The sequence below is a fragment of the Podarcis tiliguerta genome, assembly GCF_965153285.1.
Source record: "Podarcis tiliguerta genome assembly, chromosome: 3".
Classification (NCBI taxonomy): Eukaryota; Metazoa; Chordata; class Lepidosauria; order Squamata; family Lacertidae; genus Podarcis; species Podarcis tiliguerta.
Window position 1 is genome coordinate 93,976,258 of NC_139536.1, and position 12,754 is coordinate 93,989,011.

Sequence of the window (12,754 nt, forward strand, 5' to 3'; positions counted from 1 at the left end):
ATGGTTTCACCTCTTCATCTCCAACCACTCCTTTTACAAAGCTCTCCTTTAACCATGAAAGTTTATGGTGCCAATAATGTAGAAATGCCAAATAAGATACCCAATATTTTCATAAACTGCTAAAGTAGTATGTGCTGATAATAGAACTCCCACTGCTAAATTCTACCCAACAAGTTTCAGGTATCAAGAATTTCAGGGGTTTTCTGTGCCCCCACAAACCTCCTCTATGGCTCCTGCAGGTGATACACAACAAATACAACCATGTTTTCTGTATAGTGATTACAATTCATACGGCGTAGCAAGGCCACCTGAAGAAGCATCACACCCTAGCCTTAGACTCAGTAGTCCTCTCATCATGTACAGGCAGTTGTCTGCCTGTGCTAAGCTCATGACTGTGTACACTACCTAAACAATGTTTTCTCAAACTATGTTGTGAGTGTGTGTGTTTGTATATGTACATATACATACAGCACAGGGCAAGCCAACAATTGGGTTAGTACTTCTTCAGTCAAAGGCGTCACATTGCCTGCCCCTGACTCAAAGGACTCTGCCCTAATGAACCACAATTAATCCACTCTGTAACTGCTAAGGCAGCCAGACCCCTTTATATGAACTGACTTATTGAAATATTGGAAATAATAAATGAGGACAGAGTTAGCAACTGAGGTAGAGCTGCAACTCCTATTTAAGACTCCGTCTGAGGATGTCAGCTGCTGAAGCAACATCTGAGCTCTGCGCTTATAGCAGGGGTCAGCAAACTTTTTCAGCAGGGGGCTGGTCGACTGTCCCTCGGACCTTGTGGGGGGCTGGACTGTATTTTGAAAAAGAAAGAAAGAACGAATTCCTATGCCCCACAATTAACCCAGAGATGCATTTTAAATAAAAGGACACATTCTACTCATGTCAAAAACACACTGATTCCCGGACTGTCTGTGGGCCAGATTTAGAAGGCAATTGGGCCGGATCCGGCCCCTGGGCCTTAGTTTGCTTACCCATGGTTTATAGTCTCCAGCTTGAGGTTTCCATGGAGCTGTCCATGGTTCCATTGAAGTTCCCCCTCTCTACTTCTGTGATTATTGCTCAAAACAAAATGAATATGACTATCTGATGCAACCTCACTAGACTTACTGATATCTGCAAAGTGGTTTAATATCAGATGCCTGTCTTTAGAATGCCAAAGGAGATACAACAACTGTTTTTGAATTTCTGTGTATCTGGTGGAAAACTGGAAGTGAGATTTCAGCACACCAGCTATTCTTCAGGCACCAGCTGTCGCTAGCTCAGCTGACAGGACCAGGGAGGTACTTTGGGAGGATTTCCATTTCAGATGTCAAACATTTACGTTATTAGACAAAAAATATGCCTAGTCTACATAGATATCAGTATCATAGTTACAGCTGTTGAAATGGAAATACAGCTTAAGCAATATTCACATTCTTAAAGAATCAGGTCAATACAGGACCTGGTGTGATAAACTCTGAAAATGCAACAAGGTGCTCTGTTTCTTTTTCCTTTTTTTAAAAAAAAACCTGGGTCAATTCTGGGGGGAAAGAATGTACATGAAACAAAAGATACTGCACCATTTCACTGAACAGATGACATTTCCTAGGGGGAAAAAATATTGCTGGTAACTGACATTTCTAAACCTCCTTATCTGACCATTTGATCACAGTTCAATCTGATAAATGCTGCCTCATGCTTGTGCTTTCAACAAACCACCTTAGAAGCTGAAGCCACTTTCATTTCCAGGCATTTGAAATCTTGGCTTTTGATCTTGGGGAAATAGACATCTTCCACTTGTTCAAATCTTTTTGTTTCTGATGAAGGAAGGTTGTGACTTTTCTACAAGGCCAGATAAAATATGAAGTATTTTTGCTCCAGTTCTATTCCCACCCCCCCTCTCTGGATGTGTGTGTGTTCACCTATATCTGGCTTCTCAAATGCAATGGAGCTGAACACAGAAGACTCCTTTTCATTGCTATATGAAAGGCAATGTCTTTTAAATTTAGTGTGCTTTCTTCTCCACTTACTAATTGGGTCTCAGCCTGGGCTGCCCCTACCCCTGAATCACCAGGCCTTGGTAAAGTATACCCATTCTCTCCACTGCATGCTTGGCCCCTGTGATATTCTTTCTCCTTCTCCTTCTTCTGCTCCTCTTTTAATGACACCTCACTCCAAATCTTTGAACAATTTCCCCCTCAACGTTTTCTCAACTATTCAAAGAGTTCTGATACAGTAAACTCCAATCTAGTCCTCTTGCACCAACATGATCTACTCAGACAATTATATGTACTAGAATAAACATTCTTGAAATTTGTTAAATGGCATAAGCTACATTTGTTCTCCTGGGAGTCAAGTCACATGAACTATACGCGCAACTAGGCAAAGTAGAATAAGCCACTTACTGTATTTGTTGAGTTTCCATTTAAGTGTAAACCACTGTCAAAGAGAGGGGAGGACGTGCCACTGCTGTGATCACTTGATGGTCCAGGGGAACCTAAAATGCAACATATTTTTTTTTTAAAAAAGTGTTATAATTTGTTTTCATCAGTGGAAAGTTAATGCACATGACTGAAGAAGAATTGCAGTGTATGTGTACAAAATGGTGAGTTCAACCAAATATCTACATCATACTGTAAATACAGTGCTTTTTTCTGGGGGAATGCAGGGGTACACATACCCCTAACATTTTGTGAGTCTGAGTTTGGCCTCATTGAGGGGCAGTATTTCAGTATGAGTAGGAAAATGAGAATACCTCTAATTTTTATTTAGAAAAAAGCACTGCATATATATATATCTAGATGATTTAACTCTAATAGTTTCCACCATGTTCCATACATGTCTTAGCATGAAAGACAGAGAAAGCAATAAATAAAATTAAAAATGAATTGGGCGGTAGTCTAAATTTCTTAACTGAGCTTATGAAATCACAGAGTTTTGCAGCAGATACACATGTCAATCAAATGCCTGGAATGGCATTCAGTGCTGCTCAAGTGGACATGTGATTTTCCCAGTGTTGCACCTAGACTGTGCTGAAGCCAGGAAAGCAATACAGCACCACCCACGTGGCCCCACCAGCTGCTACCAAGATCAACTATTCTCAAGGAAGAACTGCCCAAGGAGTTTTCTGAAACCCAACTGGTGATGTAAGGAACATCAAACTGATTTAGGAATTGGCTTAGAAGTCTCCTCCTATGTGAAAGCTAATTAGTCTACTCCTTTTCCAAAAACTTAAAAGTCACCCCAGGTTGAGGTGTAAGAAGCCTGTCCTCTCAATGAGCTGAGCCTCTGGGTGTATTTAAACATTTTAAAAATTATTTCCTTTTCTTCTCCACATTAATTTCTAATCATATTTACACACACACACACACACACACACACAGTATTTGATTTCTTGGAAGCATGACTTCGTTATGGATCATATTCCCTTCCCTGTCCATTTTTGTGTGTGCAGTGCCCTCTGTGTAATAACCCTTTCATTTCTTCCAATTCTAACTCTTCCCTCAAGAGTTTAGCTTTCCTATCATGCTCTAGCTCCCCACCTATAAGCACAGTGCAGGGGAGCCACACTACCAATAGAAAGCGGTCAAGGGAAGAAACAGCTCTGTTATGAATCTTTTCATGCAGAAGGTCCCAGGTTCGAGCCCAACCCATCTCCTACTACCCTTCTGAGAAATACACCACCCCACTCTCCCACTATATATAAGGGTCTGGTGACTTCTGCTTCAGTGTATCTAAAGAAGTGTGCATGCACATGAAAGCTTATACCAGAACAAACATAGCTGGTTTCTAAGGTGCTGCTGGACAATTTTTTTATTATTTTTATTGTTTGTATAAAAATTAGTTGTACGCCACTTTTTTTGGGGGGGGGGGCATAGCCCACTCCATGTTGTTCGCACAGCATAAAGACACAGTATAAAAAATAATAATATTGCAATAGCAGTACCATTAACAATAATATAAAAACATAGTCAACTTAAAAAATAAAATAATCCTGCAGACATAGAAAGCTATTTTAAGATTTATAAGCTTGTCTAGCAATGAAGTGAAGGGAGACTAAAATAAATAGATTTTAATAACCTGCTCAAACATTTGTAGTATAGTATCTCTCTCACTCTCATACATACACAGAAGTGTGGGAGAGAGAAGAAGGGCATCAAAATAGACTTCCTTATCACTTTTTAAAATCCCTTCTTTAAAACCATCTCAATTGCATTCATATTATAAACTCCAAATTATATTGTTTTGAAAGTTGGTTTTCCCTTGCTTAAACCACTGACACCAAAAATTATTCATTTTTCTTGTTCATTGTTAGATAGAATGGCATAAGTAATAAAAAAATCTAGTGATTAATTTCATTTAAAGATTGAATTTAGAATCTTTTTTTCTAAATAAGCTGCTTGCAATGCAAAATACTTCAATTTTCCAAGCAATAATAGCAGTGATGGTAAGACATGACATCACCCTTCAAGTAGTTTTCAGATCACCTCACAATCCTGACATTTACAAAAAAATATTCACACTTCTAATCAACATGAAGCAGAGAATGATCTAGAATCTCAACAGTCTTAGATGCTAAACTGTTTCCATCTTAATGTGCACACATCTGCCTACATCCTTTCTGGCTAGGTGATACTATCAGTTTTAACTTTAAGTATCTTCTCTCTCCTAATAACTTTGATACAGCCAAAGATGATTTATTGCTAAACACAAATAAACTTAGCAATTAATCAGTTTCTTCATCTGTGTTTTTTTTTTAAAGACACATAAACCAAAAATATATGACTTATGACCCAAGAAGCCCAATCCAGCCTACAGGGCTGATATTGTGTTTGGCAACTGTCCTCCTTTTGTACTCTACTTCCAGGTAGAGAGCACACGTGGCTAGTGGGATGTGTTCCTCTTGATGGATTGTGCATGCATTGAAGTAAATACTGAATTTATCTTAGATGTACCCAATTTTGGGTGAGATCAGTGGTGCTGGATTGGCTCCACACTTGCATCATGCCCACCTCGTCACTGCTTCCCTCCTCCTAATCTAGATACCGGTAAACAGCAGTGACTCAACCAACCGGAGCTTAGGTGCTCCACCAAACTGTCCACTTTTGGCTGAGATCCAAAGATCATTTACTTGGTCAAAGGACCTTACTTCCAATGAAAGACACTTCAAGACCACAATGATAGAAAGAAAACAACAACTTAAAAACACTGTTTCTTAAAACGTATTAACAAAGCCCAGAATCAAAAATCCTAGAGTCCAACAGATAACTGTAAAACAAAATATTTATTTCCACCACTCCTTAAACTTGGGGATACTCTTACCACATATTTATACACCAATAACTAAAATCAGTATTTCCATTTGCACATTACACCATTAGCCTCAATAAAATCTATACTGGATCCCTAATTTCTATACTTTCCTGGATTGCTGATTATAAATTTATATATACATCACCCACAATGAGTAGTAGGGCTTTTCTGGTCTAAGGACCTGTACACGTTTCACACATATGCCTGAGAATGTGATCTCTCTCCCTCGCTCTCTATGACAGTGGGTATGATGGAACTTTTCCCAATAGTCTGCTCTTGACTACTTTCAGTTGAATCAGGAATTTATGGGTGAACGCTGCCTACACACTGCAGTATTTTTACCTTCTCTGTTTTCATAAGCTTCCCCGTCTTTGGCAGTGAAAGCTAATTAGTGGGCTCTAGTCTAAGAAACTTCCTGCACAAATCAAATTCTGAACCATTTTTAAATAGCTGACATGGCAACCTGGCTGCAATTTAACAGAATGATTATGATTCTTAGAACATACTTGTTAAAAAAAAACCCCACGAGTTTGATGCAATAATTACATTGAGCTCAGCTATATGCAGATAACTCCTGTTAGTTTCAAAAGCACACAGAAAATCGCAGCACTGCTGAAACCTGATTCTTTGCATGTGGGCAGGAGTGGGCAACGGCTCATGTGGCTGTGCTATAACTATTGTTATTACATAGGTGGGGCTTATCTTCCAAGTCTTTCCTACCCAATCATACTGCTCTTCCTCTTAGGGGCCAGTGATTGGGTGAGAAAGATCCATGACACAAGCCCTGCCCATGTGGGTTACAATATGCATACTTGTATCACAGGAAAGTGGCTTGCATGCATGCCTAAACATATATAAACATTAAATAGTATAGCATTTCCATATAGAATCTTTCCTGAACTAAAGCATTCATGAATGAAATATTGTTTGTGCGCAACTGTCTGCTTGTTATGAGAAATATCGCAGAGGGGAAAGTGTTTTGCTCAGATCCATTAATTTTCCCTTACCCAATGGGAGCTTTAGAAATGATGGAGCTTCCCTGAGGTACTGAACAGTGATGGTAACTTCATCGCCAGCATTTCGCAGTAGATGCACCTGTCAGTGTGACAAATAACAGCTACTTTATACCAAAGAAGAACCAGCCACAGAGAGCAAAATAGTGTACATCAAAAAAGCCACATCTTCGTAGTTTTGTCAGGAATCCAATATTCATGCTTGCTGCTGGAATGAAGAATATATTGAGGGTTACACCACAAAAATATAAATGACAAAGAAAAGAATACCTACAATAGCTGGAGAGTCTGAAAAAATTAAATTTAAAGAGGGAGCTGTGTTTGCATAGTGCAAGGTGGCCGAGTAGGAATGACATCCTTCAAATACAATTCTGATAATACAATTAGAGCACAACCCAATCAAAGTTAAATACTTAATAATCTCCTAGATTTCAAACTGGTAGTGGAGGGGAGGAAATTAAACAAATGCTTATCTCTTCCATGCAAATCAACAATCTTAACTTGCTGCATTGTGGAAATTATGTTCTTTATGGCATAATTAGTATCATTTAAGTGCCAGCAAATGTCATTTGAAACAGGAATGTCTTCATGTAACCCCTGAGAGTGTATAAGAGTAATCTGAATGGGAGTTTATCAAGGCATGTATTGTCTAAGAACCACAGACAATTCGCAATCTATGTCTAGTGAAACACGTTCGCCACTACTATTGCCATCTACACATCAATAAATATCTGGAATTATCTACCCAATGAAAATTTGGGGGGAAAAGAAACATGAGCATGCCTAGGTGCCAATCTTAAATGGAAAAAGTGGTATATTTACTTTGATCAGCCACAGTGGGAAAAAGATCTGGAATCCTAGCACACAGAATTATTTGTAAAGTGATTGAGTTTAAGTACAGACATGCTAGATTCCACAATGGTTTCATTGCATCATCTTCCAGTCTATCACACCATATCATTACCTGATATTATTACCACTAAAAGGTAATGACTAGAGAAATGCAATATCTGGTTCTTGCAGTGTGATATCTATAATGTAAGGGCCATTGAAACTCTGTGCTGAACTCCGTGATCAATGTTACGTTCTCCATCAGCTTAGTAGTATCATAACTTGTTTTTGCACATGCCAGGAGATATAAAGTGAGGGATATAACTCATGGTTGAACTAGCCACAAATTATCTATTTTGCTTGACTATTCTCTAAAGCAGAGAGCCTTTCTAGTCCTGCTACTTGAAATCCATTTGATGGGAGTCTCAGGTGAGATACCCACACAATGAAGGTTGCTTCCAGTACCAGTCACCACACAGAAGAAGCTTAAGGTCCAAAGAGTTTAATGTTGCAGAAGACAAGTCTCAGTAAAGCAGTTCTGGATATAGATATATATATATATTGTAGACTTTTGCAGACACAGATATATACAGATACATACAAGTACAAAGTATCGCCATTGCTCCAAATAAACTCCAGCTATTCAATATGTTAACATCAACTAACATACAAACTAACTATAGGCTAACAGACTCACGCTACTGAGCTGACATGCATCAATCACAGATATAGTTGGGGACTGGGCCATTACCATAGCAACTGGCTTGGCTGACGTCGCACCTGCGATCAGCTTATCCTTGGAGTGATTTACATCCATGAAAAAAAATTAACCCCTCCTCATGTTCAGTTACTCCAACACCTGTAACTGAAAATGGCCAGGGACTGAATACTGGCCCTTCTATGTGCAAAACATGAGATTTACCAATAGGTCAAGAGCCCTCTCCAAAACGAGAACTGCCAGGTAATCTAACCCAGAGGTCCACAAACTCATTGGCCTATCATCCCCTTTTCAGAAAAATAAACAAATACTCATCACACCCTGGAAATCTACCTTATTTAAGCGAACAGAAAGATGCAGTGACAAATTTGTATTCTTTTATGTTATTTGTATTTCTACCTACAACTTCTTGAAAAACAAGTTAACAAGAAGCTCAATCCTATATATGTTTACTCAGAGTAATAGCCTGATCTGCCCCAGGGCAAGCTGTGATCCACTTCCTAGGCCTGAGTGAAGCTGAAAAGGGTTCACCCAAGCCCGATAAACCCCCTTGCCTGCAGCACAATCATTGGATCCAGGGGAGCCGTTGTCACCAACCCGCAACGGTGCCTGACTTGGCGGTAAACGTCATTACACAACAGATGAAACATGCACAAACGGTTTTTCAAAATTTTCTTCTCTTTTTTTATGTTTCCACTGCCCCCTTATTTTTATTCAATGCCCCCAATTGCACCTGAGGCTACTATGGCCGTCTGGATCATTCCAGCACCCCCTCAGGGGGCGGTATCGCCCACTTTGGGAAACACTGATCAAACCAGAGGGGAGGAAAGGATCCATTCTTCATACCACTTGTGGTGTCTGATTCAGACTTGAACTACCAAAACCTCCCATAACTTCAAAAGAGGTTATTACCTTATCTGTTAACTGCTGTTTGTCCCTTATATCATTTTCAATTATATTAAGAAATAAAATTATTTGTTTCTAAAATGCTCTCTTTTGGACAATGCCAATGATATGTTTATATATATGCTATATATATGAAATTATATATACATATATATATACATATACATATATATATATATATATATATATATATGCAGGTTTTGGTGTCCTCGGGTGTCTTCCCGTGTAAAAGTTGGGGTGTCTAGGCGACGTTTCGACGAGGTCTCACTCGTCATCTTCAGGCTGGTGCTTTCGGCTTCTTGTTACTGGAACAGAGCAGGATCTCAGTGTTTGAGTTCCTATAAACTCAAACTCCTCAACAGTATTTATATATACACGGGAAGACACCCGAGGACACCAAAACCTGCATTCCTGTACCCGTGAAAATCTACGAAAGCATATATATATATATATATATATATTCGATTTGGTGTAAAATATTCTATGTAGAGGTTAACAAAATTGTGGGTTGAATTTTTGCCCATGTTTAAATGAGAAGGTATTTATTTCCTTATCTTTTTCAGGGTGGCAAACGTGCCTTCCTGAACTCTATTAATATCCACTTTAGGGTCTGGAATGAATTGATGTCTTCTTTCCAGACTAGCCACATCAGCTAATCACTTTGCCCCCTATCTACTCATCTGCATGATAATGAAGCTTTCAAAGCTGCATCTGATGCTTTTAAGTTTTTGACAAAACTGTTTCTAATTCTGAAAGAGTAAATGGACTCACAATTGCTCTCCAGATCATTTGTTGAATAATCAAGAATATTGTAATAATGGAGGAGGGAAATCCTGTTAGTATGCTATAGCAACGAGTTATAATTTTATGGCAAATCATGTCACTCATTCCAATTTTATCAGTTAATAGGGAAGAGTTCTTTTTTGTCATTTGCTGCCTCTGTTCTGTATAAGCAGTATTAATAAACACAACTCTATATTCGTTTAAAAAGAGGTCAATATGCAGTATTTTCAAATTATCAGCATAATGATCTGACCCTAATTATTTGGTAGCTCTTGACCCTGAACATCAGGATGATGTGTGATGCATCCAATGATCATAGCATAGAATCATAGAGTTGGAATAGACCAAAAAGGGCCATCGAGTCCAACCCCCTGCCAAGCAGGAAACACCATCAGAGCACTCCTGACATATGGTTGTCAAGCCTCTGCATATTTGGATGGTCAGTTCTTAGCCCCTCTGGAGAGACTAGAAGATTGGTTTATCATGAATTTGGATGATGTTTCATTCAACTTTCTGTCGCAAACATGGAACTTGAACTCTGAGTGGGGAAAGTGTCAGAGAAGCGGTGGAAAGAAAGTGGGTAGAAGAAGGGTTAAGCATCCCTTAGCCTGGTCAGCACCTATCTCTTCCAAAATGACTCTCTTGAGACCCCTCTTCATAGTAGCAAAGTGGAAATTGGGGCTGACAAATAGAGGTTGCCAGAGAAAAACAAACATGACGAACCCCTAAAACCTATTTGTGTCAAAGATTGGGATAGATACAGGGATAAAAGGATCAATCACCTCTCTCAAAGGAGCAAAAGCATGTAATGTCATGTGATCTGAAGAAATGCCAGCCATGTGGAAAGAACCCAGTCCACCATGGATAGAGAATCTGAGGCCCTTTGGATGTTGTTGGGCTTCAGCTCCCATCAGCCAACACAATCAATCGTCAGGAACGAACAATTCAACCAGGAACATCTGGAGAGACGAAGGTTTTCTAACCTCAATGTGCCCACTGTAAGCTCCTTGGAATAACAGCAAGATGAAAAATGTGAATGCAAAGCAGAATCTCGCAGCATCCTAAACATATTATGACATATGTTTATAATAATAAATTGTGACATGTGGGGTTTTTTTCCGGAGTCAAGCCACAAAGTTTGCAGATATGACACCAACAGGACTGGACTGAACAGAGACTGAGAAAGGCTAGCTCATTACCAAAAGTAATCATCAGTGTTCATTTTGCTTTGCCAATGGATTTGACTGGATCCATTTCAATTTTATTTCTTATCTTTTCCCACTGGACCTTCTCTGCACTTGGCTCTGTGTGAAAATGGCAAACACCTTCCTTGTGCATTGTTATAGGCCAATAAAGATTTCATTCATCTGACAAAATGGGTTCAGGCCCATGAAAGTTTATGCCACCATAATGTTTTTACTCTTCAATGTGTAACAAACTTTATTTAAACTAAAAACATATCCAATAACAGTGCAATCCTTTGAGTTCAACAGGACTCACTTCCAATTAAGTGTATATAGGAGTGCACCTTTAAATAAAAAGGATACAACGTAGGTTCCAACAAAAGCTACCAACATGTTATTAAAAGCTGCTGGTTTTTCACCATCTTATAGGGTGTTACTTTAGAGACACATGCGATGGCTAAAAGGCAGGCCAAACAGATCTTCACATTCTGAAAGTGGAAGGAAATCAATTTCTGTTGCTACAGGAAAGAATTAATGATACAGAATGTCGTTAAATAATAGATGCTTTATGGCAACAGAAGCTTTTAACACAAATTCAATATATAAACAAAGATGCAGTTAAGTTTGTGCATTCTGTTGGTGCTTTGGTATGCTCTGAGTAAGGGAGAAATAAAAGACAAGGTTCTTCCACCCCTAAAAATACTGCAGCAAGAAATTATTACAGTGAAAACGAAAAAGGAAACACCAAATATGGAACGGATATTGCTACATTCCGGACTGATTTCTCTTTTGAAGTGTTGTTCTGATGATTCTTCTGAAAAGCAACCTTTATGCCAATAGAAAAAACACATTACCCTAATCTATTCCCTTTCTTTTTTACAAATCAGTTGTAGGACTTAGTTGCAGGCAATCACAAAGTGCTCAGTATATGCAGAGGCCCATTCATTTTTCACTAAGCTAAGGAAAGATGTGAAGGCATGGCTAGAGCTGGAGTATTCCATATTGCCATGTCCTGTACCACTTTCTGTACTATTCCTTTGTGGTGATTCCTAGATGAATGTGCAGTTCTCTAACATGGAGATTAGGGGTGAATCAATCAGTTTACTTCTGCACGAAGTTACCTGACATTTGTTCATTGTTAAGTCCACAGCTCATACAACACTGGCTACAAACCCATGGTATTTTAAGGAAAGGTAGACTTAACTCAGAGCCCAGCTCACTGAACTGCTCTGGACTTTAAACTAGGTTGATGAGGCTGTATATCAGAAAGGGAAATAGCTGGCTGCTGGACAATATGCTCCAATAAGTTTTAGCCTTCCTTGGATAACACCATAGTTCCCCCCGCCTTTGTCAGCTTCTAAAAGATAACATGTCCTAAAGCACTGACTAATGATGGGCCTAATTAACCTCTGGATCATAAAGACTCAGTTTATTTCTTATTATAAATCAAGAGAGAATTGCGATCTCTTGCTAAGGATACTATTAACCAAGGTAGTCCATAAAGAAATGAATTGCTCCTCTCACCACGGCACATCCCTTTCCATTGAAAGTGCCAGAAGCAATTAGGTAGCTTCAAAGTTGAATGATTGGTAGGGCCTGAGAGAACAAATGTCTACATCAGCTTTGCAGGCTGGCAAGCAGTGAACAGCACTCTCTTGTTCAGCTGTGACTAGCACAGGTTGCTCCAAACACTTACAGCCTTAAATATTAAACACACACACACATACAACCTTCTTCCAATAAAATCAATGATGCTGTCTGCTGCAGAATATAGGAAAAACCAACAAGGTTACGTCCCATTTCACACTCTGCTGTCTAGACATAACACTTAAACTGCATTATGCTATTTTCAAATCCGAACGCAATCATCTTGCGTCGACCCATTTGTATGTGCTGAATAGGAAAAGAACACTACGAAACAATGACATACAAAGAAAGAGGATGAGTGAGTGGGGGGGGGGGTGAAGGAAAGGCTGAACATAGATAAGTAGTAAAGAGGAGTATGC

At 39.1% G+C, this 12,754-nt stretch overlaps 2 protein-coding genes across 5 annotated transcripts in view; both read right to left on the minus strand.

Moving 5' to 3' along the window:
- TPO (thyroid peroxidase) overlaps nucleotides 1-12,754 on the minus strand; it is a 990,904-nt gene that overhangs the window by 166,895 nt on the left and 811,255 nt on the right. The window lies entirely within an intron of this gene.
- The window catches only part of SNTG2 (syntrophin gamma 2), a 204,359-nt gene that overhangs the window by 66,792 nt on the left and 124,813 nt on the right, over nucleotides 1-12,754 (minus strand). For all 4 annotated transcript variants that reach the window (XM_083431681.1, XM_083431680.1, XM_083431679.1 and 1 more), the window contains exons 7-8: nucleotides 6,321-6,408; nucleotides 2,406-2,497 (exon numbers count right to left, since the gene is read on the minus strand). In XM_083431681.1, the coding sequence (XP_083287807.1) occupies nucleotides 2,406-2,497; nucleotides 6,321-6,408 (180 nt within the window). The remainder of the gene's footprint in view (nucleotides 1-2,405; nucleotides 2,498-6,320; nucleotides 6,409-12,754) is intronic.